Genomic DNA, 25,275 nt, shown 5'->3' on the forward strand with positions numbered 1-25,275 from the left:
TGACAAAAGTTTCTGCCACTTCTTACTTTCCCATTGTTAATTTCCCAATGTCAACCTCCAGGGGCTTACTCCAGCAACTCTCTTCCTTATTATATACTTGTAGAAGCTCTAACCATCTACTTTTATATTTCTTGCTAGTTTACTCTCATTCTAATTTTTCTCTCTATTATCTAATGTCATCCTTTGCTGGTTGCTAAAATTATTCCAATCTTCTGGCTACCACCAATCTTCACAGCATTGTACACCTTTTATTTCAATTTGATACCATCACAACTTCCTTAGTTGGTATCTGATGATGCACCCTTCTCATGCAGTCTTTCTTTATCAACAAAATATATCTTTAAGAATTATGAAATATCTCCTTAAATGTCTGCTACTGCTTATCTACCATCTTACCTTTAAACCTATTTTTCCAGTCTACTTTAGCCAGCTCTGTCTTCATACTTTATACTCTGCCTTTATTTAAGACACTAGTTTCAAGACCCAAGTTTCTCACCCTAAAATTAAATGTGGAATTCCGTGTTATGATCACTTTGCCCTAGAGAATCCTTTACTTTGAGAATAATTAATCCTCTATCATTACACATTCTCTCTTTTCTCTCTCTTCAGGTACCAAGCCCTAAGAGTACGTTGACAACCACGGACTTCCATGTTAATCTTGCTCTAGAGGTGTGGATCACCCTTCGCTGGTGGTACATTCATCTAATTTACGAGGTTCTTTAAAAAGGTAGTCCTTTATCTACCTTGGTTTTTCCATTACACATTAGCAGGTCTAAAACAGCCTGTTCCCTGGTTGGTTCCAGAATGTGTTGTTCGAAGAAACTGTCCTGAATACACTGAATTAACTCATCCTCCAGGCTACCATTGTCAATTTGATTTGTCCACTCTATATGAACATTAAAATCTCCCACAATTATGACAGTTCCTTTCTTACAAGCCCCCTTAGCTCTCGATTTATACTATGTCTTACAACGTAGCTACTCCCAACAGTGACTTCTTTTCCTTGATAATTTTTATCTCCACCCAAACTGATTATACATCTTGAGCTTCCAAGCAAAGACTATTTCTTGCTATTGTACTGATCTTATCCTTTATCAACAGAGCTGCCCCACTTCCCTTTCCTTTCTTTCTAAGCTTTTGAAATGTCAAATACCCTTGAAAATTCAGTTCCCAGCCTTGGACACTTTGCAACCATGTCTCTGTAATAGTTATCATATCACACTCTTCATTTCCATTTGTGTTATCAATCCATCTTGTTACGAATGGTACGTGCATTCAGATAGAGAGCCTTTTATTCTATCTGCTTACTGTTTTTCCCTACTATAACCCTATTTGCTGTTGCACCCTAATGTTTGTATGCTGTATCCCTTCCTTTCATGCTCTGGTTAACATTACCCACATCGCTACTCTGTGCTATTACCTTGTTCTTTCTCTGACTTTCTAAATCTCCGCTCACATGAAACCGCCCCCCCATTTAGTTTAAAGCCCTTTCTACAGTCCTAGCTATTCTGTTCACCAGGACACTGGGACCTTCTTCAACTGGCGAGTCATTCAATTTTTCATGCTTCCCTCTGAAAGCCACTCTCGTTCAATATATCCTCCAAAAGATCCAGAACTCCATATTACTGTAGCTAACAGGTAGACAGCAAAGGTGCTGTGAGTAGAAGTACAGCATTCTCAGTTTGACCCCTTTCAGCAAACAAATTTTATTGGCACCCAACTGAGGCACTTCAGAGTAATAGACTATTGCTATTACGAAGCAGAAGCTAGTAGGATCATTCTTGCCCCGCAGAAAGATTGCCCTTTGGCTGATCAAATGCCAGATTAACAGCTGCTGTACAGATGTCTGCAACACAGCCCTGCCCAATCAGGCAACAGCAGTGACAAGGATACACAGAAAATGTAAGAAAGGAAAAAATAACTAAATTGCAGTTGGCAATGCAATGAATTGCACTGGTTCACTGTATGCCAATTACCTTCACTGGAATCCTCGGCACCTTCTTTGTGTTTTTGACAGAGAATCCTGTCAAGAAAAGGATTTAAAAAGTACAGATCAACATTTCAACTCATTGAATAGTTAAACAACAGTCCACAAACAAATATGAAATATCTATGAATAGTGTGCTGTACATACAGATATATTCCCTGTGATGGGTCTTCCTTGATCTGGGCTTTATCAAGTTTTGCACAATAATAATGATATGTTCTACGGCAAGTTTTTACATCACATCCAATAGTTGCTCCTGGGCGGTGACAGCAAGAACAGCTCTGTGGAAGGAAAGACAACCACATTAATTTACAACTTACAAATAAATGTATGGGTGAAAAAGGTTTTCAATATGAAGGCAAAAAGAGAAACATAGTAAGCATAACTTATATTTTGTCAATCTAGTCTCCTTTTCTCTTGTTCCATTGAAGGTGAAGATTCCAGTCCCACATAGACTTTCAAATGAAGAATGACCATGTTGTGTCAACAAACTAACAGGTTGTTGCATAGAAATTACAACACGAAATAGGACATTCAATTAGCCCGTGTAGTTATTTATCCTCTACATGAGCTGTAGCCCTAATCCTACTGACAACCCCATTGCCAGATCCCTTTGTCTTACAGGTATCAGTCAATCCGATAAAAGCTGCAATGGTCTTGGCTTCAATCGCTAACTCTGATAGTCCAGTCTAAACTCTCAACCCTGTGCAAAAGGGTTTCTGTCCTCAGCCTTAATATGTTTATTATTAAATGTATGCTCCCTTGTTCTGGGCACCGCAACTGAGACGAACTGTTATTCAATCTCAACAGTTACTCAACAACAGGGGTCAGCGGATAAGGGGTAATTCCGTCTTCTGCCTAGCCCAAGCAGGGGAGGCCAGCTAAACTGAGATTCGCTAACTCAGCATGGATTGGCAAGTGAATCTGGGATCTTCTGATTTATATGGTGCAAATTTTCAGTTCAACCATCAAGGAGTAAAGTAAAACGTTATTGGTCAAGACACCAGGTGAACTATCATTCCCTTCTTCCAATAGTGCCATGTAATCTTTTAGGTCCACCAGAGAGGGCACACGGGGCTTCAGTTTAACGTCTTACCCGAAAGTATTGCCCCTCTGATAGTGCGCGCTCCCTCAGCGCCATCTCTCCAACAGTACGGCACTCCCTCAGCGTCGTCCCCGACAGCATGGTGCTCCCTCAGCGGTGAACTTGCGACAGTGCGGCACTCCCTCAGTGCTGCCCCTCCGACAGTGCAGCACTCCCGCAGTACTGACCCTCTGACAGTGCAGCGCTCCCGCAGTACTGACCCTGGAATGTCAGTCTAGATTTTGCATTCAAGTCTCTGGAGTGGGACATGAGCTCTCAACCTACAGACTCAGAGGTGAATGCACTAATCACTGAACCACAGCTGACAGTTTCGATAATATAGCACTTCATTCATAAAGTTACCATTAAAATTACATTATGGAAAAGAGTCCTCCAGAAGAGGTCTCTCTATAACCGATCCAGCTTTGTGATTCGCAATATGATGAAACATTTTAACTACATTGAAACAATCAGCTCTGTTGAGTTTCTTTGTTAACTTCCTTCACAATATTGAGGGGGGCTAATGTTTTAGTTTGACTTTATTCGAACATGACCCAAGTGCACAGGTGATCATTCAACATAGCTCTTCAATAGCACTTACATGGTATGTGTTACATAGGTTTAGTGAAGCCCTCTTCCTATCTTGAAAGCACCGTCTACCCCTCAGCTATGGCTGGAAGTCAAGACCTCACCAGTACCTCATCAAGTCACTAAGATATATTAATGTATATAATGTTATTGGAATTTTTTTTTTAAAAATAGAGGTTTAGTCTGTGTGTGTGTGTGTGTGTGTCTTAATTGGATTAAAGCCAGCTAGTCTGGTTGCTTTGATGTATAGTAGTTTTGAGATATTAACAGTAAGGTAAAGAGTACATTTGCATTTTATTGAATAATTCAAAGACTGGGGGGTGAAACCTTGCTAGGCGACATCAAGCAATATGTTTATATTACTAATAATATTGGTCCTATGAAAGGGGTTTTATTGTTAGAAGAGGTGGGGTTCAAAGGGCCTGGTGAGACAATGAGGATTTGTAGTCAAAAGGAAAGGCTGGGTATAACAGAAGGGAATTTGTGCATGCAGGGCAGAGGCATATAATATCTAAGCAGCTGTAAGCCTACAACTGTCTGCAAAGGAACCAAATTGAAAGGAACCTCATTTTGAATTCATAATGTGAAAATGTTTTGCCTGGTGTCTGTTTAAGTCTATTGGATGTTGTTGCCTTAGTGGAGATTAATTTGGGAATTTGTTAGAAGTTATGATAGTAGTAATCTGTAGCCATGTGTATATGTTTAATTTTTGTAAATTAATTAATGTTTCATTTAGTTTGATATAAAAATCTCTGGAGGTTTGAACTTAGAGTTGCATGTCAAACATACCAATTGAAAATATAGGCTATGACAGTTGTTTAAAGTTACCCTCTGGGATTTTAAATAACTCAGCCTTTACCAACTGCTGTTTCATAACAATTTTCCATTCGTGTGCCACGGTAGAGAGTGGTGGCAGACTTTGTTAAAATTTATATTTTCACAGCATGTGGGCATTGCTCGCTAAGCCAGTATTTATTGCCAATCCCATTTGCCCTTGAGGTGGTGGTGATGAGCTGCCTTCTTGAACCGCTGCAGTCCATGTGGTGTTGGTACACCCACAGTGCTGTTAGGGAGGGAGTTTCAGGATTTTGACCCAGCAACAGTGAAGGAACGGTGATAAAAGCAAAAAACTGCAGATGCTGGAAATCCAAAACAAAACCAAAAATACCTGGAAAAACTCAGGTCTGGCAGCGTCTGCGGAGAGGAGCACAGTTAACGTTTTGAGTCCGAATGACCCTTCAACAGAACCAAGTAAAAATAGAAGAGAGGTGAAATATAAGCTGGTTTAAGGGGGGTGGGACAAGTAGAGCTGGATAGAGGGCCAGTGATAGGTGGAGATAACCAAAAGATGTCACAGACAAAAGGACAAAGAGGTGTTGAAGGTGGTGATATTATCTAAGGAATGTGCTAATTAAGGGTAGAAAGCAGGACAAGCAAGGTACAGATAGCCCTGGTGGGGTGGGGTGAAGGAATCGAAAAAGGCTAAAAGGTAGAGATAAAACAATGGATGGAAATACATTAAAAAATAATGGAAGTAGGTGGGAAAGAAAAATCTGTATAAATTATTGGAAAAAAAAGGGGGGGGGGAATTGGAAAGGGGGTGGGGATGGAGGAGAGAGTTCAAGATCTAAAATCGTTGAACTCAATATTCAGTCCGGAAGGCTGTAAAGTGCCCAGTCGGAAGATGAGGTGCTGTTCCTCCAGTTTGCGTTGAGCTTCACTGGAACAATGCAGCAAGCCAAGGACGGACATGTGGGCATGAGAGCAGGGTGGAGTGTTGAAATGGCAAGCGACAGGGAGGTCTGGGTAATGCTTACGGACAGACCAAAGGTGTTCTGCAAAGCGGTCACCCAGTCTGCGTTTGGTCTCTCCAATGTATAGGAAACCGGAGCAACGAATGCAGTAGACTAAATTGAGGGAAGTGCAAGTGAAATGCTGCTTCACTTGAAAGGAGTGTTTGGGGACGGTGAGGAGGGGGGAAGTAAAGGGGCAGGTGTTGCACCTTCTGCGGTTGCATGGGAAGGTGCTGTGGAAGGGGGTTGAGGTGTAGGGGGTGATGGAGGGGCGGACCAGGGTGTCCCGGAGGGAACGATCCCTGCGGAATGCCGCCAGGGGGAGTGAAGGGAAGATGTGTTTGGTGGTGGCATCATACTGGAGTTGGCGGAAATGGCGGAGGATGATCCTTTGAATGCGGAGGCTGGTGGGGTGATAAGTGAGGACAAGGGGGACCCTATCATGTTTCTGGGAGGGAGAAGGTAGTGTGAGGGCGGATACGCGGGAGATGGGCCGGACACAGTTGAGGGCCCTGTCAACCACCGTGGGTGGAAAACCTCGGTTAAGGAAGACGTGATATACTTCCATGTAAGGATGGTGAGTGGCTTGTAGGAGAACTTGCAGGTGACGGTGTTCCCATGTATCTGCGGCCCTTGTCCTGCTAGATGGTAGAGATCACAGGTTTGGAAGGTGCTGTCAAAACAGCGTTGGTGAGTTCCTGCAGTGCACCTTATCGATGGTACACACTGCTGCTACTGCGCATTGGTGGTGCAGGGAGTGACTGTTTCTGGATGGGGTGCTAATCAAGCAGGTTGCTTTGTCCTGGATGTTGTCAAGCTTCTGAAGTGTTGTTGGTGCTGCACACATCCAGGCAAATGGGGAGTATTCCATCACACGCCTGATTTGTGCCTTGTAGATGGTGGACAGGTTTTGGGGAGCCAGGAGGTGAGTTATTCGTCGCACGGTTCTTAGCTTCTGACTTGCCCTTGTAGCCACAACATTGAAATGGCTAGTCCAGTTTAGTTTCTGGTCAATGGCAACCCCCAGGATATTGATAGTGAGTGATTCAATGATGGCAATGCTATTGAAGGTCATGGGGAGATGGTTGGATTCTCTCTTGTTGGAGGTGGTCATTGCCTGGCACTTGTATGAAATGTATGTTACTTGCCACTTAACAGCCTAAGCCTGAATGTTGTCTACGTCTTACTGCACATGGACAGGGGCTGCTTCAGCATCTGAGGAATCACGAATGGTGCTGAACATTGTGCAATCATCAGCGAACATCCCAACTTCTGACCTTATGATAGAAGGAAGGTCATTGATTAAGCAGCTGAAGATGGCTGGGCCTAGGATACTACCCTGAGGAACTCCTGCAGTGATGTCCTGGAGCTGATGATTGACCTCCAACAACAACAACCATCTTCCTTTGTGCTAGGTTTGACTCCAACCAGCGGAGAGTTTTTTTCCTGATTCACATTGATTCCAGTTTTGCTAGGGCTCCTTGATGTCACACTCGATCAAATGCTGCCTTGCTGTCAAGGGCAGTCACTCTCACCTCACCTCTTAATTTCAGCTCTTTTATCCCTGTTTGGGTCAAAACGGTGAGATGATGGGCTGAATGGCCTCTTTCTGAGCTTAACCTTTCTATGGTTCCATGGCTCTACGGCTGCAACGAGGTCAGAAACTAAGTGGCCCTGGCGGAAATCAAACCAAGCGTCTGTGAGCAGGTTAATGCTGCGTAAGTGTCACTTGATAGAACTGCCACTGGCACCTTTCATCACTTTGCTGATGATCAAGAGTAAACTGATGAGGCATGAAATTATGTAGGGCCTAGAAAGAGTGAATGGGGAAGACCTATTTTTGTTTGCAGTGGGGTCAATTACGATGTATAGATTTAAAGTAATTGGTATAAGGATTAGGGGGTAGTTGAAGAGAAATATTCACACCCAGAGGGTAGCAGGGGTCTGGAACTCAGTGCCTGAAATAATGGTAGAGGCAGAAACCCCCATTGCATTTACATAGCACTAGGGCTACACAGGGCAACAGACTAAGCGAAGTAGGATTCAGCTGGATAGCTATTTTTCAGTTGGCACAGACACAATGGACGAAATAGCCCTCTTCAGTATGGGAAATTTCTATGATTCTGAGGAGTAGGTGTGAGGGCAATATGTTGGTTATTTGGCCCCCATCCTAGTATCGAGTATTGGTGAGGCTAATCTTGGCATCCCCGTATATCTAGATGAATCAGCAAAGACTGGGAATGAAACCTCAGCCCTTCAGGTTGGCATTGCTTAGTGCTACAGCATGAAGTGACTTTACCCAAGGGCAGGCAGAGAGCAGAGACTAGAAACTGAAATAGTCAGAGTTGCATGGCACTGGTGTCCTGCTAGAAATTGGGAACCATGAAACAACAGACACGCATAAAAGGAAAAATGTAGTCACTCTTCTTCCAAAAAAATATTTTATAGCAATTGCAGCTACTTTTATGCATACAAATCTCAAAATTTAAAAGAGCAATTAAGAAAGCCACATACCAGCTTGTTTCCCCTTTTTATTTCCTTCTTAATATCTTCAAGCAAGAAGCCACCAAGAGTCTCATTCTCAGAGTGTGAGGTCACTAGAGCAGATGAAAATAACTAGAGGTAGGAAGAAAAAGCATTATCAGCTTGCTGCAGGACAAACTTCACATATACTGCCTGCAGATCGCTTGCAGAATCTGTCTGGTTACACACCAGAAAATCTCTAAATTTAACACATGGATGATGGGTTTATTTAGCATTTGGGGCATGATCCAGGAAGACCTGGTGAGTGGGAAAAAAATAATTTGCCAATCTAAGTAATGAAGGGAAACTCGGCCAGCTGAAAGTCACTCATTCCAGAGATTATTGATGAGCCCATGGAGATGACCACACGTCTCTGCTGCTTCCTTAGCTCAGTGGGTAAATATTTCATGTAGTGGGATACCATCATATACGTCAGGGTTTGTTGTAACCAATTGCTAAACAGAGGCTAATTAGATTCAAGCAAGAATATGACCGAATCTTGGTCAGCTTCTGCCTGCCCAGGCTCATTCGCTGATGCTCATTGAGCACAGTAGTGAAGATTCACCGGCACCAACCAACAAACCATTGCAGAAAATCCCATTGTCAATCTAACTAGCTTAGGACTCTTAAGCGATTGCTGCTTCTCTTCACTTACCATACATTTGTGATGTGCTGCCATCTTCTGGCTTTGGGCTACTAACAACTGGCCACAATGCTCCTCTTTATTGAGTTTACAGAAAGCACATTTTGGTTGTCTCGAACCCCTCCTCTTCCCCTTAGAATCAGCTGCCATCATTCAAACTGGCCTCAGGTTGGAATCTTCAAAAAGGAATAAAGAAAGATACGCAGTGAATTATTGGAATGGATAGGCAACATTCATTGGCATATTTATAGTTTTAAAACCATTTTGAGCATTTAGAATGTCATGTTAATTGCTTTTTAAAATAATCCAATTTAGTAAAATGGGGGAAATTCTTTGAACTTGCAAATATCAAGAGATAACGTTACCATGCTTGCAGTTAGTTTCATAATACATCTTACAATGATGTTCAATGCACACAAAGCTTTTCTTTTTGCATATCTGATTGCACGTGGCAAAAATGCCACGCAAATAAAAGTTCTATTTGGAAATGACAAGTTATCTTTTTAAAATGCCTATGTACTTTACATTTTTGAGATATTTAGTCCATTGTAATTATGTTAGCAGCAATCTTTTCGCATATCAGGAAACTGCAATAAATATTTAGGTAAGCTTAACATGTGATTGGATGCCTGCTCAGATATTGTAGTTACAGATAATAAAAACATTCTGTGTACACCTGCAATTAATACTTCCAAATAGGGAATCTGCCACTAAGTAAGCTACAGATAAAAGTAACTGGGGAAATGATAAAGTCACACCACAGTTGAGCACAGGTCCTCTGAGATTAGTGTTTAAGAACAGAATCAGTCAGCGTAGCAATTGGAACACTGCGTGGAAGTCAGGTTTTTAAACTGCTGTCAAAAGAGTGCAACACCTCTGAAAACCTCAGGCGAGATAGAAACTTCAATCAACAATTATATCTGCATTCCATACAGGAGCTTTGCTTACATTCCTTCAAGTCCTCTTTATACAGGAAGATGCTTTGTGAGATTTGATTGATTTTCTTTCAATCCTACTTGGCATTGTATGTTGCAATTATATCTAAATTAGATTATTAAATCAATCCCACAAGTTAGTAGGTGGGGCACTGGATGCTGCAGGAAAATTTTACATTTTATTAGCATGCAAACAAAACCAAATGTAACCATTCTTGACTGAGACATGTGAACAGCCTCCACTACATGGGAACAGGATGACGCACTAGATGAATGCTTTATTTCAAAGAATGGCCTCCTGCTGTGCTGTAACCATCCTATGAAAATCATAGGTATTCAGCATTTACTGAAATGATAGATGTGATACACTTTCACTACATTCTCATGTTTCCTTCTCCCCAGGAGGCAGCAGCAGCATAGTGGTATTGCCACTGGGCTAGAAATCCAGAGGCCTAGGGTAATGCTCTGGGGACCTGGGTTCAAATCCCACCAAGGCAGATGATGGAATTTGAATTCAATAAAAAATCTGGAATGAAAAGACTAATGATGACCATGAAACCATTGTCAATTGTTTAAAAACCCAGCTGGTTCACTAATGTCCTTTAGGGAAGGAAATCAGATTAACGGCAATGTGGTTGACTCTTAATTTTGTTTTATTCATTTACAGGATGTGGGCGTCGCTGGCTGGGCCAGCATTTATTCCCCATCCCTAACTGCCCCTTGATAAGGTGGTGGTGAGCTGCCTTCTTGAACCACTGCTGTCCCTGTGATGTAGGTACACCCACAGTGCTGTTAGGAAGGGAGATCCAGGATTTTGACCCAGAGACAGTGAAGGAACGGCGATATATTTCCAAGTCAGGATGGTGAGTGACATGGAGGGGAACTTCCAGGTGGTGGTGTTCCCATCTATCTGCTGCCCTTGTCCTTCTAGATGGTAGCACGCTGAAATACCCTCTGACATGGCCGAGCAAGCCATTCAGTTTCTCAAGGGCAATCAGGGATGAGCAATGAATGCTGGCCTATCTAGCGATATGCACATCCCATGAATTAATAAAAGAAATACCAATCACTTTGTCATAGTTTCATTTTCATGCAGTTTTTAAACTTTGGAATCCTTTTGCACTTCCTGCAATATCCCTCCTCAACAGGATATATAAAAGTTGGTAATGTGATAGATGAAACTATAATCTTGATTTTTTGAGTAGCACCTGCCTCAGAACTCATTCTTCCAAGGTTAAACTCCACAGACACAGGTTTAGCTGTAAACGGGGACAAACTTAAGTTCTCGAAGGTGTTGAAAAGGGTCACTTTCACTGCATTTTTGAAAGAGTAATAATGCTTTACATACTAATGTTTAGAGATTGATTTTCATCTATATCTTAGCTTCACATTCAAATTACATCACCATAATATGAGTTGACTCAACCAGATCATTTTATAAGCATGCTAGGAGGTAGGTGGTCACTGCAAACACACATTCTTTTTCTGAGACTCTCCCTTTCCCACACATTTGTTTGAGTAGTGAGACACCAGTCTTATGTGAAAAAGTAAGCAAATGTGGAATTTACCCTCAGTAACAAATCAGCCCCGAGGCTCATTTGACTTTAAAAGTTAAGCCACCAAATTAGTGTACTGGAATTCACTACACTATTAAATTGCGCTTCTAACAAAAAAAATAAGCCTACGTAGTGCATATATATGAACATACGAATTAGGAGTAGGCCATTCGGCCCCTTGAGCCTGCTCCACCATTCAGTAAGATCACGGCTGGTCTGACTGTGGCCTCAACTCCATACTCCGTCTAACCCCGATGACCTTTGATTCCCCACTTAGCAAGAAGTGAAATCAGACAAAGCGAGGCAAGGAAGAAGATATCTGAAGGAGTTATCAAAAGCTTGGTCAAAGATGTATGTTTTACATAACACAAGATGATACAAAATAGAAGCAGAAGGCCATTCGGTCCCTCAAGCCCATGGTCAATACTATCATGACTAACAAGAGAGTCCAAGGGTATTGGGAGTAGGCTGAATGTGGAGTTGAGGCCACAATCAGATCAGCCATGAGCCTCGTCCTGCTCCTGATATATATGTTTATGTACATACGATTTTCAGTCAACTCCACTTTCCAACCTATTCACATTTCCCTGAGATATCAAAAATCTTTCTATCCCAGACTTTGAAAAAAATCAATGATGGAGCATCCACAACCCTCTTGAGTGAAGAAATTTCTCCTCATCTCAGTCCTAAATGATTGATAAAAGCAAAAAACTGCAGATGCTGGAAATCGAAAACAAAAACAAAAATAAAAATACCTGGAAAAACTCAGCAGGTCTGACAGCATCTGCGGAGAGGAACACAGTTAACGTTTCGAGTCCGTATGACTCTTCAACAGAACTAAGGAAAAATAGAAGCGAGGTGAAATATAAGCTGGTTTAAGGGGGGGGTGGGACAGGTAGAGCTGGATAGAGGGCCAGTGATGGGTGGAGTTTGCCAAAAGATGTCATAGACAAAAGGACAAATAGGTGTTGACGGTGGTGATATTATCTAAGGAATGTGCTAATAGGTGACATTAAGGGTAGAAAGCAGGATGAGCAAGGTACAGATAGCCCTAGTGGGGGTGGGGTGGGGTGGGGGGAAGGGATCGAAATAGGCTAAAAGGTAGAGATAAAACAATGAATGGAAATACAAGTGATTGACCTCTCATCCTGTGGCTGCATCCCCATGTTCTAGATTCTCCAGCCAGGGGAAACAATCTCTGTGCCTACCTCATCAAGCCCTTTCAACAACTTGTATGTTTCAAAGAGATCACTTCTCATTCTTCTCCAGAGAATATAGATTAAATTTACACTAGTCTCTTCATTGGGCAACACTCTCACCCCAGGAACCAATACAGTGAACCTTCGCTGTGCTGCATCCAATGCAAGGATATCCTTTCTTAAATATAGAGATCAAACCTGCACAAAGTACTTCAGATGTGGTCTCAGCAAAGCCCTATGCAATTGTAGCAAGTCTTCCTTATTCTTGTACTCCAATCCCCTTGCAATAAAGGCCAACATGCCATTTGTTTCCTAATTGTTTGCTGTACCTACATGCTAACCTTGTGTTCCTTGTATGAGTAATAAAAGTCTCTCTGAACATGAACTTACAAGTTTCACACCTTTGAAAAAATATTCTTTGGTATTCTTGCTACTCAAGTGAATATCATACTTTCTCACATCATACTCCATCTGCCATCTTATTGTTCACTCATTTAACCTGTTTATATCCCTCTGCAGTCTCTAAGCCCTACCCACAGCTTGCTATCCCACCTAGGTTTGTATCGTAAGAAAACTTGGATACATTGTTCTCCATCTTTTTGTCTAAGTTATTAATATAGATTGTAAATAGTTCATAAGATCATAAGAAATAGGAGGTGGTCATTCGGCCCATTGAGCCCACTCCCTCATTTCTATTTTTACTTAGTTCTAATGAAGAGTCATATGGACTTGAAATGTCAACTGTATTCCTCTCCGCAGATACTGTCAAACCTGCTGAGCTTTTCCAGCTATTTTTGTTCCATCTTTCAATAAGATCGTGGTTGATCTAACTGTGGCCTTAACTTCACTTTCCTGCCTGCCCCCATAACCCTTAACTCTCTTGTTTAATAAGATCCAAGCCAGTTGGTGAAGTCGAAACCAAGGCACAGAATTTTTCTTTATTGAGAGTTTATTGACTTGTTCAGTCTCACAGCTCTCCTCTCACTCAACCCAGTGTCGCAGTTATCCCCTATTTAAACTACTTTGGTGAACCAATTAAAACTATCCCCTATTTATACATGCTCAAAGACAATTAATACCAATAGTCGTTTGGCAGTGCAAACTTGAGCATTGTTGAAAAAAAAACAGGTTCTCGAAGCTTTTCGTCCTAGAAATATAGAAAATAGGAGGTGGTCTTTTGGCCCTCCGAGCTTGCTCCGACATTCAATATGATCATGGCTGATCCTCTAGCTCAACGCCATACTCCTGCGCTCTCCCCATACCCTTGATGCCTTTAGAGCCCAGAAATTTATTTCCTTCCTAAATATATTCAGTACATAAATATATAGCCTTCTTTGGTAGAGAATTCCATAGGTTCACCACCCTCTGAGTGAAGAAGTTTCTCCTCATCTCAGTCCTAAATGGTCTACCCCGTATTCTGAGACTGTGACCCCTTGTTCTAGACCCCCAGTCAGAGGAAATAGCATCCCTGCATCGAGTCTGTCCAGCCCGTCAGAATTTTATATGTTTCGATGAGATCCCCTCTCATTCTTCTAAACTCCAGTGAATACAGGCCTAGTCGGCCCAATCTCTCCTCATACGACAATCCTGCCATCCCAGGAATCAGTCTGATGAATCTTCGCTGCACTCCTTCTACGGCAAGTATATCCTTTCTGAGGTAAGGAGACCAAACTGCACACAATACTCCAGGTGTGGTCTCATTAAGGCCCTGTATAGCTGCCTTGTTCCTGTACTCAAGTCCTCTCACAATGGAAGGTCAACATTCCATTTGCCTTCTTAACTGTTTGCTGCATCTGCATGCTTGCTTTCAGTGATTGGTGTACAAGGGCACCCAGGTCCCTTTATACATCAACATTTCCTAATTTATCACCATTTAAATAAACTCTGCCATTCTGTTTTTCCTAATGAAGTGGATAACTTCACACTTATCCACGTTAAACTGCATCTGCCATGTATTTGTCCACTCACTCAACCTGTTTTAATCGCCTTGAAGCCTCTTAACACCCTCCTCATTGCTCACATTCCCACCAAGTTTCATGTCATCAGCAAACTTGGAAATATTACATTTGGTTCCCTCCTCCAAATCATAATCCAGAGCAATATGGTGAATAGCTGGGGCCCAAGCACTGATCCCTGCAGTACCCCACTCCAAATGGATGGGGTGCAGAGGAGGTTCACCAGGATGTTGCCTGGGATGAAACATTTAAGTTATGAAGAGAGGTTGGATAGACTTGGGTTGTTTTCGTTGGAGCAGGGAAGACCGAGGGGCGACCTGATCGAGGTGTACAAGATTATGAGGGGCATGGACAGGGTGGATAGGGAGCAGCTGTTCCCCTTAGTTGAAGGGTCAGTCACAAGGGGACAGAAGTTCAAGGTGAGGGGCAGGAGGTTTAGGGGGGATGTGAGGAAAAACTTTTATTACCCGTAATCCCATGTGCTTTAATTTTACACACTAACCTCTTATCTGGGACTTTATCAAAAGCTTTCTGAAAATCCAAATATGCCACACACAATGGTTCTCTCTTATCTATTTTGCTAGTTACGTCCTCATAGAACTTCAGTAGGTTTGTCAAACATGATTTTCCTTTCATAAATCCATGTCAACTTTGTCTAATCCCGTTGATATTTTCTGACTGTCCTGTTATCACAGCCTTTATAATAGACTCTAGTATTTTCCCTATTCCTGAGGTTAGACCAACCGGTCTGCAATTCACTATTTTCTTCCTCCCTCCTTTTTTAAATAGTGGAGTTACATTTGCCACCCTCGAATCTGCCAGGGCTATTCCAGAATCTCAGAATTTTGGAAGATGACAACTAACGCATCCACTATTTCCATGGCCACCTCCTACTAGATGGACATCTAGAAGGACAAGGGCAGCAGGTACATGGGAACAGCACCATCTGGAAGTTCCACTCCAAGCCACTCACCATCCTCACTTGGAAATATATCGCTGTTCCTTCACTGTCGCTGGGTCAAAATCCTGGAACTCCCTTCTTAACAGCACTGTGGGTGTACCTACACACATGGACTGCAGCGGTTCAAGGAGGCAGCTCACCATCACCTTCTCAAGAGCAAATAGGGATGGGCAATAAATGCTGGCCCAGCCAGCGAAGCCCACATCCCATGAATGATTTTGTTAAAATGTAGATTAAAGTCACCCATGATTACTGTAGCACCCTTGTTACAGGCATCTCTAATTTTCTGTTTAATGCCGTCCCATACCTTATCACTACTATTAAGAGGCCTATAGACAATGCCCACTAATGTTTTCCGTCCTTTGTTGCTTCTTAGCTCCACACAGACTGATTCTACATCTAGATTTTCTAAGACAATATCCTCTCGCACTATCGCACTGATTGCATCCTTAACTGACAATGCCACGCCACCTCCTTTTCCTTTTTGCCTGTCCAGACTAAATATTGGGTACCCTTGGATATTCGGTTCCCAGCCTTGGTCACCCTGCAGCCACGTCTCTGTAATCGCAATCATATTGTACCCATTTACATCTATTTGCGCTGTTAATCCATCTACCTTATTGTGAATGCTCCGTGCATTCAGATACAATGCCCTTAGACTTGACTTTTTAACATTTTTACACATTTTTTTTGTACTATGGCCCTATTTGCTGCTCGCCCTCATTTCCTCTGCCTTCCACTTTTTCTTTCTACTTTTCTGTCTTTCATTCTTTGTTTCCCTCTCGTGTCTCCCCGCTCAGGTTCCCATCCCCCTGCCAATCTAGACCCTCCCTCAAAGTACTAACGAACACCCCTGCAAGGATATTGGTCCCGGTCCTGCTGGGTGCACCTTGTCCAGCTTATACAGGTCCCATCTTCCCTAGAACTGCCCCTAATGCCTCAGGAATCTAAATCCCTCCCTCCTACACCATCTCTCCAGCTATGCATTCATCTGGTCTATTCTCCTATCCCTGATCTCGCTAGCACTTGGCACTGGGAGCAATCCTGAGATTACTACCTTTGAGGTCCTGCTTTTTAATTTATTTCCTAGCTCCCTATATTCTGCTTTCAGGGCCTCATCCCTCTTTTTACCTATGTCATTGGTACCGATATGGATCGCAACCTCTGGCTGTTCACCCTCCCCATTCAGCATGTCCTGCAGCCACTCAGTGACATCCTTGGCCCTGGCACCAGGGAGCTATCATACCATCCTGGTGTCACGTCTGCAGCTGCAGAAACGTCCATCTGTTCTCTTTACAATAGAATCCCCTAACACTCAGCTGCACCCCTGTGCAGCTGAGCCACTCGTGGTGCCACAGACTTGGCTCTTGCTACATTCCCCTGAGAAACAATCTCCCCCAGCAGTATCCAAAATGGAAAATCTGTTGGAAGGAGATGGGGCTCCTGCATTACCTGCCTAGTGCTTTTACTCTGTATGGCGGTCACCCATTCACCTTCTGCCTGTGCACTCTTTACCTGCAGTGCGATCACTGTACGTACTATCCATGAAGATCTCGTCCTTGCGGATGCTCCACAGTAACTCCAGTGCAGCTCCAGCTCTGAAACATGGATTTCGAATAGCTGCAGCTGGACACACTTCCGGTACACATGGTCGCCCTAGGCACTGGAAGTGTCCCCGACTTCCCACATTGCACAGGAGAAGTATTCTCCTTGGTCAAGCTGCCCTGCCATGACTTAAACTCAAATTGGTCCCTTTACTTTTACTTCCTCTTGTTTAGAGAATATTAAGGGCAGAAGAAATACTTACCAGGCTTCAAAAAATTTGAGCAACAGGTGAAGGTAGCTGTTTGATGCTGCTACTATGCAGTAGCAATACAAGTGGTGTTTGCCACTAACAGGATGCTGCCATTAAGCCAAAAAGATGTTCTATCTAACACACAAATGAGCAATGTGGTGTATGAATTTCAGTACTGTGAGATGCTAGGTATGTAGGCCAAACACCCCCAAGACTGATAGATCATATCAAACAGCATCTCAAAATATGTCTCCAACTTAGATGTGATTCCGCAATTGGACAACATTTGCTGAACAATCCTGAGTGTGCTAAGAATTACACTGACAACCAATTTAAGATTATCAGTCGGGCTCGCAGTGTGGCTCACTTACGTGTGCTAGAAGCTACATATATTAATACACAGGGCCCTGTCTTTGCAGACAGGAAGAACATATACACACATTGTGCCTGTTTCAATTAAACAAAACAGGCAACAGCCATTCTCTGGTTCATCCCCCAAGGCAATGCCTTGATCAGAGTCAACCTGCCTGGTTTGAATTTAAACAAAGCTTGGCAGTTACCTCTGTCTTCAGTTAACTGGTGCATTCTCCACGGCAACATCCCTACTAGAATTCACTTACTAACCAATCAGCACTCTCTTCTCATGCAGTATAGATTGTTGTTCTTTTCACATTTGATTCCTCGCAAATTGTTCAGATGAGTGCAAGAGGAAAAGTTTGGACAACATGTCTCTTTTCAGCAATACACAGTTAATACCCATCATCTGTTTCTCTTCACCTGAACGATGTAACTGACATTAACAAACCATAACAATGTGATTGACAAGAGATTAACACTTGTAGATCAAAAATCTAACTCAACCCTGAATATATTCAATGGCCCAGTCTCCACTGCTCTGTCAAAGAGAATTCCAAAGACCCTCTGAGAGAAGAAATTCCTTCTCATCTCAGTCTTAAATGGGAGACCCCTTATTTTGAAACTTCCCCCCCCCTAGTTCAAGGTTCCCCCACAAGAGGAAACATCCTCTCAACATCTACCCTGTCAAGCCCCCTCAGATTCTTATATGCTTCAATAAGAGCACCTCTTATTGTAAATATTACAGCCATGTTCAAAAAAAGGTGTAAAGATAAGCCCTGTAACTACAAATTAAAATTAAATCCCTTGGACAAGTGTGGGTTAATTAAGGAAAGCCAGCATAGATTTGTTAGGGGTAAATAATACTTAACAAACTTGATAGCATTTTTTGGTGAGATAACAGAGAAGGTTGATGAGGGTAATGCTGTTGCGGTGCACATGGACTTCCAAAAGGCATTTGATAAAGTGCCACACACAGGCTTCTGAGCATAGTTAGAGCTAGTAAAAGGGACAGTAGCAACATGGAAACAAAACTGGCTGATTGACAGGAAACAGAGAGTAGTGGTTAATCGATGTTTTTGAGCTGCAGGAAGGTTTGTAGTGGGGCCCCCCAGGAGTTGGTGTTGGGGCCCCTCCTCTTCCTGATAATATATTAATAATCCTGCTGTATAAGACACATCTTCAAAATTTGCAGACAATACAAAACTTGGAAGTATTTGAACTGTGAGGAAGAAAGTGTAAAACTCCAAAAGGACAGACAGGTTGGTGAAATGGGTGGACAGGTGGCAGATGAAATTTAATGCAGAGAAGTGTGAAGTGATTTATTTTGGTAGAAGAACACAGAGACGATATAAAATCAAGGGTAGAATTCTGGAGGAGCAGAGGGACCCAGGTATATATGTGCATAAATCATTGAAGGTGGCAGGGCAGTCTTTTTAAATTATTCGTGGGATGTGGGCGTCACATCCCATCCCTAATTGCCCTGGTTCAGAGGGCATTTAAGAGTCAAACACATTGCTGTGGGTCTGGAGACACACGTAGGCCAGACCAGGTAACGATGACAGATTTCCTTCCCTGAAGGGCATTAGTGAATCAGATGGGTTTTTATGACAATCAACAACTTCATGGTCATCATTAGACTTTTAAATCCAGATTTTTATTGAGATCAAATTCCACCATCTGTGGTGGCAGGATTCGAACCCAGGCCCCCAGAATATTACCCTGGGTCTCTGGATTACTAGTCCAGCGACAATACCCCTACACCATCACCTCCCCTTAATTTGAGAATGCAGTGAATAAAGCATATAGCATCCTAGGCTTTATTAATAGTGGCATAGAGTATAATAGCAAGGAAGTTATTTAAACTTGAAACATTGGTTGAAACAATGGAACATTGGTTCATCCTCAACTGGAATATTGTGTCCAATTCCAGGCACCACACTTTAGGAAGATATTGGACAGAGTGCAGTAAAGATTCACAAGGATGATGGTCTTCATCTCTGGCACCAGTTATATAGATGATTGGAGAAGCTGGGACTGTTGTCCTTGGAGAAAAGGTGGCTGAGAGGAGATTTGATACAGGTATTCAAAATCATGATGTGTATGGACAGAGTAGATAGGGAGAAACTATTCCCATTAGTGTAAGAGGGCATAGATTTAAGGTGATTGGCAAAAGCAGCAATGGTGACATGAGGAAAAACATTTTCATGCAGCAAGTGGTTAGGATCTGGAAAGCACTGCCTGAGTGTTGGGGAATTGAATAGTTATCTGAAAAGGAAGCATGTGTAGGGCAACGGGGAGCAGACGGCAAAGGGGTGGGGGGGTGGTGGCATCAGGTGGATTGCTCCTTCGAAGAGCCTACACAGGCCAAATAGCTTTCTCCTGTACTATAACGTAGGAGCATTTTGCCCCAGCGAGCCTGCTCCACCATTCAATATCATCACTGGTCTGGTTGTGTCCTCAGCTCCACTTTCCTGTTTGGCACCCCCCCAACCGAAATCCTTGACTCCCTTGCCTAACAAAAATTTGTCAGACTCTGCCTTAAATAAATTCAAAGATCCAGCTTCCACTGCTTTCTGGGGAAAAGAACCCTTTGGGAGAAAAAAAAATCTCATCTCCGTCTTAAAAGGAAGACCCTCTTCTTTTTTAACTACGTCCCCCAGTTTTAGTTTCCCACACAAGAAGAAACATCCTCCAGGTATCCACCCTATCAGGATCTTGTAGGTTTCAATAAGATCACCTCTCATTCTTCTAAACTCCAATGTGTCTAGGCCTAACCTGTTCAACCTTTCTTCATAAGACAACCCCTTCATCCCAGGAATGAAGAACCTTCTCTGAACTGCTTCTAAATCAATTATATCTTTTGTTAAATAAGGAGACCAAAACTGTACACAGTACTCCAGAAGTGGTCTCACCAAGGCCCTGTACAGCAGTCGTAAAATTCCCTACTTTCTTTCCTCTTCCAATAAATGCCAACATTCCATTTGCCTTCCTAATCACTTGCTGTACCTGCATACTAACTTTGTGATTCATGTACCAGGACACCAGGTCCCTCTTTACCACTAAGTACTCCAACTCTCTCCATTTTAAATATTATACTACTTTCCTATTCTTCCTGCCAAAGTGGACAAGTTCACATTTACCCACATTATACTCCATCTGCCAAATTCTTACTCACTCGCTTATATCCATTTGCAGACTCTATCTCCTCATGACAACTTACTTTCCTACCTATCTTGTGTAATCAGCAAATTTAGCTACCATACATTCATCAAAGCCATTGATATAAATTGTACATTGTTGAGACCCAGCATTTATCCCTGTAGCATTCCACTAGTTACAGCTTCCTGTTAGGCACCCAATCCTTTTTTTTCATTGTTTCACGGAATGTGGGCATTGCTGGCTGGGCCAGCATTTATTGCCCATCCCCAGTTGCTCTTGAGAAATGAGTGGCTTGCTAGGCCATTTGGGGGGCATTTAAGAGTCAACCACATTACTGTGGGTTTGGAGTTACATGTAGGCCAGACCGGGTAAGGATTGCAGATTTCCTTCCCTAAAGGGCATTAGTGAACCAGATGGGTTTTTACAACAATCGACAATGGTTTCACGGTCATCATATTTTTTGCTGAATTCAAATTTCACCATCTGCTGTGATGGGATTCAAACCCCAGTCCCCAGAGGATTACCCTGGGAATCTGGAACACTAGTTCAGTGATGATACCACTATGCCACCGCCTCCCCCTTTATCCATGCTAATATGTTACCCCCTACATCATGTGCTATTATCTTGTGCAGCAACCTTTGATGTGGTCCTTATCAACTGCCTTTTGGAAATCCAAGTGCACCACATCTACCGGTTTGCCTTTATCCATCTTGAATGTTACTTCATCAAAAACTTAAACAGATTAGTTAAACACCATTTCCCTTTCACAATGCCACGTTGGTTCTGCCTGATCAAATCATGATTATCTAAATATCCTCCTATAAACTCCTTAATTGCCCATGACAGATGTTAGGCTAACTGGCCTATCGTTTCCTGCTTCCTGACTACTTCCTTTTTTGAATAAAGGTGTTACATCAGCTATTTCCCAATCCGCTGGAACCTTTCCAGAATCAAAGGAATTTTTGAAGATTATAACTAATGCATCTGCTTTCTGTGCTGCCACTTCTTTTAAGACCCTAGAATGCAGGCCACCTGGTCCTGGGTACTTGTCAGCCTTTAGGTCTTATAGTTTTCCGAGCACCCTTTCCCTGGTGATAGCAATTGTATGAAGTTCATTCCTCCCTATCATCTCTTGATTTTGAAGAACCTTTGGGCAGTTTACCAAGTCCTGTACCGTGAAGACTGACACAAAATACCTGTTCAACACCTCCATATTCCATTATCAATTCCCCAGACTCACTCACTCTAGAGGGCCAACATTAGCTTTAGTTACTCTCTTCCTATTCAAATACTAGTAGAAACTTATACTATCTGTATATTACTAGCTAGCTAGCTTTCTCTCATACTCTGCTGTCTGCCTCTTTAATATCTTATCAGTCATTCTTTGCTGGTTCTTAAAATCCGTCCAATCCTCTGACCTACCACTAATCTTTGCAGATTTGTACAGTGTTCCTTTCAATTTAATGTTATCCTTAACTTCCTTATTTAGCCACAGATGATGCATCCTTCTCAAAGAGCCTTTCTTTCTCACTGGGATAAATCTTTTCTCAGCATTATTAAGTATCTCCTTAAAAGTCTGCCATTGCAACTCTACTGTGCTACCTTTTAACCGAGTTTCCCAGTTCACCTTAGCCAACTCTGTCTCCGTACTCAGTTACCTTTATTTAGGTTTCAAACACTAGTTATGGAGACACACTTCTCCATTTCAAAATGAACATGAAATTCTATCACGATGTGATCACCGTCACCTAGAGGCTCCTTTACCTTGAGGTTATTAATTAATCCTGTCTCATTGCACATTACCTGCTACCTGGTTGACTCTGGAACATAATGCTCTAAGAAACTGTCCCAAAAACACTATGAACTCATTTTCCAGGCTACCTTTGCCAGTCTAATTTTCCCAATCTACATGTAGATTAGAGTCATCCATGATTATCGTGGTACCTCTCTTATACACCCCATTTATTTCTTCCTGTATGCTCGGTCCTACAGGGTAACTACCGTTAGGGGGCCTATAAACTACTCCCACAAGTGTCCTCTTACTTTTATTGTTTCTTATCTCTACCCAAGCTGATTCTACATCTTGCTCATTCAAGCTGTCCTAATGCCACCCTTAATTAACAGAACCACTCCACCACCTTTTCCTAGCTTCCTGTCCTTCCGATTTGTCAAAAACTATTCAACATTCAGATCCCAGCCTCCATCACCTTTCAACCATGTTTCTGTAATGTCTATCAGGTCATGCATTTTTATCTCTATCTGTGCAAACAATTCATTCCTTTTGTTACAAATGTTACATACATTCAGATACAGGGCCTTAAGCTCTTTTTTTTTACCATTTTCAGCTTCATCAGTACCGGAGGACTAGGGAAATGCAAATGCAGTTCCATTGTTTAAAAAGGGATCAAAGGAAATGCCAAATAATTATAGGCCAGTTAGTCTTACATCGGTGGTGAGCAAATTAGTAGAATCAATCCTGAGAGATAGGCTTAACTGTCATGTGGAAAGGCATGGACTAGTCAGGGATGGTCAGCATGGATTTGTTAAAGGAAGGTCTTGCCTCACAAATTTGATTGAATTCTTTGAGGAAGTGACAAGAAGGGTTGCTGAAGGTAGTTCACAGTGCATGTTGTGTACATGGATTTTAGCAAGGCGTTTGACAAGGTCCCACATGGCAGATTGGTCAGGAAAGTAAAAGCCCATGGAATTCAGGGTGATGTGGAAAACTGGATAAAAGGTTGGCTTTGAAACAAAGGGTAATGGTCAATGGATGCCCTTGCGAATGGAAAGTTGTCTTAAGTGGTGTTCCACAGGGCTCGGTGTTGGGACCCTTGCTGTTTGTGTTATATATTAACGATTTGGACGTGAACGTGGGGGGCACGATTGGGAAATTTGCAGATGACACAAAGATTGGCTGAGTAGTGGATAGTGTAGAGGATAGCCATAATCTCCAAAACGATATAGATGGGTTGGTGGAGTGGGCGGTAAAGTGGCAGATGGATTTTAACATAGAGGTGTGAGGTCATACATTTAGGGAGGTCAAACAGTTACAGGGATTACACAATAAATGGGAATATACTAAGAGGAGTAGATGAAGTGAGAGATCTTGGCGTACAAGTACACAGGTCCCTGAAGGCAGCAGTTCAAGTAGACAAGGTTGTAAAGAAGGCATATGGAATGCTTTCCTTCATTGGCAGAGGTATAGAATATAAAAATAAGGATATAATGTTGGAATTGTATAAAACACTGGTGAGGCCACAACTGGAGTATTGTGTGCAGTTCTGGTCACCACATTACAGGAAGGACGTAATAGCTCTGGAGAGAGTGCAGAGGAGGTTTACAAGAATGTTGCCAGGGTTAGAAAAGTGCAGCTACGAGGAGAGATTGGATAGGTTGGGGTTATTTCCCTGGAACAAAGAAGGCTGAGAGGTGACTTGATTGAGGTGTACAAAATTATGAGGGGAATAGATAGAGTAGACAGGATAAAATTGTTTCCCTTGGTGGAGAATTCTAGAACCAGGGGACATAGATTCAAGATAAGTGGCAGGTGTAGGGGGGACATGGGGAAGAACTTTTTTACGTAGAGGGTAGAGAGTGTCTGGAATTCGCTGCCCAAGTTGGTGGTAGAGGCAGAAACTCTAAACTCTTTTAAAAAGTACCTGGATCTGCACCTTAAGTGCTGTAAGCTGCAAGGCTATGGGCCGGGTGCAGGAAGGTGGGATTAGAAAGGGCACCTGGGTGTCCTCAGGCTGGCATGGACAAGATGGACCGAATGGCCTCCTTCTGTCCTGTAACTTTTCTATGGTTCTATCTGCTGGTGCACTCTAACGATTGTATGTTTTGCCCCTTCCTGTCACACTCTGGAGCTCAACAAAATTGCTGCCCTGCTCCACTACTTTGTTGTTTCCCTTTATTTTACTATATCTTCTCTCACATGATCCCTTCCCCCCACTATTTAGTTTAAAGCTCTCTCTATCACCCCAACTATATGTTTCGCCAGAACACTGGTCCCAGCATAGTTCAAATATAGACTGTCCCAATGGTACAGCTCCCACTTTCCCCAGTACTGGTGCCCCATGTATCAAAACCCATTTCTCCCACACCAATCTTTGAGCCATGCATTCTTTTCTCTAATCTTTCTTACCCTACGCCAATTTACTGTGGCTCAGGTAATAATCCAGAGATTATTAACCTTGAGGTACTGCTTTTTAATTTAGCCTCTAGCTGTTCATACTCCCTATACAGAGCCTCTTTCGTACTCCCATCTATATCATTGGTACTTGCATGGACCATGGTTACTGGAGCCTCCCTACCTACTGGGGTTAACCATTCTATGATTCTGTGAGGATCACCTCTCATTCTCCTGAACTCATTGGAGTCCCAGCACTAATCCTTGCTGCACTCCACCAGTTACGGCTTGCCAACTAGAAAATGCCCCATTTATCTCTACTCTCTGTCTTACATCTGTTAACCAAACTTCCATCTTTGTTAATATATTATCCCAACTCCATGAACCCTTATCTTGAGTATCAAAGAGGGCCTGAAAGGAAGACAGGAGAGTGGAGAAGTGAACGAGCAAGGTGGATAAAGGGAAGCTTGCAGGTGTTGTGTAGTTGGATTACCAAAAGGCGTTTGATAAGGTGCCACATCAAAGGTTACTACACAAGATAAGAGCTCACGGTTTAGGGGGTAACATATTAGAATGGATAAAAGATTGCTTCAGATTAGCAAACTGAAAC

The 25,275-nt window shown here is 42.5% G+C and overlaps 1 protein-coding gene and 1 long non-coding RNA gene across 3 annotated transcripts in view; both read right to left on the minus strand.

The window, feature by feature from the left end:
• The window catches only part of LOC144684031 (uncharacterized), a 432,394-nt gene that overhangs the window by 49,179 nt on the left and 357,940 nt on the right, over nt 1-25,275 (minus strand). The window lies entirely within an intron of this gene.
• phf6 (PHD finger protein 6) overlaps nt 1-25,275 on the minus strand; it is a 73,829-nt gene that overhangs the window by 42,040 nt on the left and 6,514 nt on the right. For both annotated transcript variants that reach the window (XM_078547745.1, XM_078547744.1), the window contains exons 2-5: nt 8,631-8,794; nt 7,967-8,068; nt 2,135-2,268; nt 1,977-2,023 (exon numbers count right to left, since the gene is read on the minus strand). In XM_078547745.1, coding sequence (XP_078403871.1) covers nt 1,977-2,023; nt 2,135-2,268; nt 7,967-8,068; nt 8,631-8,771 — 424 coding nt within the window. In that variant the 5' untranslated portion in view covers nt 8,772-8,794. The remainder of the gene's footprint in view (nt 1-1,976; nt 2,024-2,134; nt 2,269-7,966; nt 8,069-8,630; nt 8,795-25,275) is intronic.

Source organism: Cetorhinus maximus, chromosome 8, assembly GCF_964194155.1.
Source record: "Cetorhinus maximus chromosome 8, sCetMax3.hap1.1, whole genome shotgun sequence".
Taxonomy (NCBI): domain Eukaryota; kingdom Metazoa; phylum Chordata; class Chondrichthyes; order Lamniformes; family Cetorhinidae; genus Cetorhinus; species Cetorhinus maximus.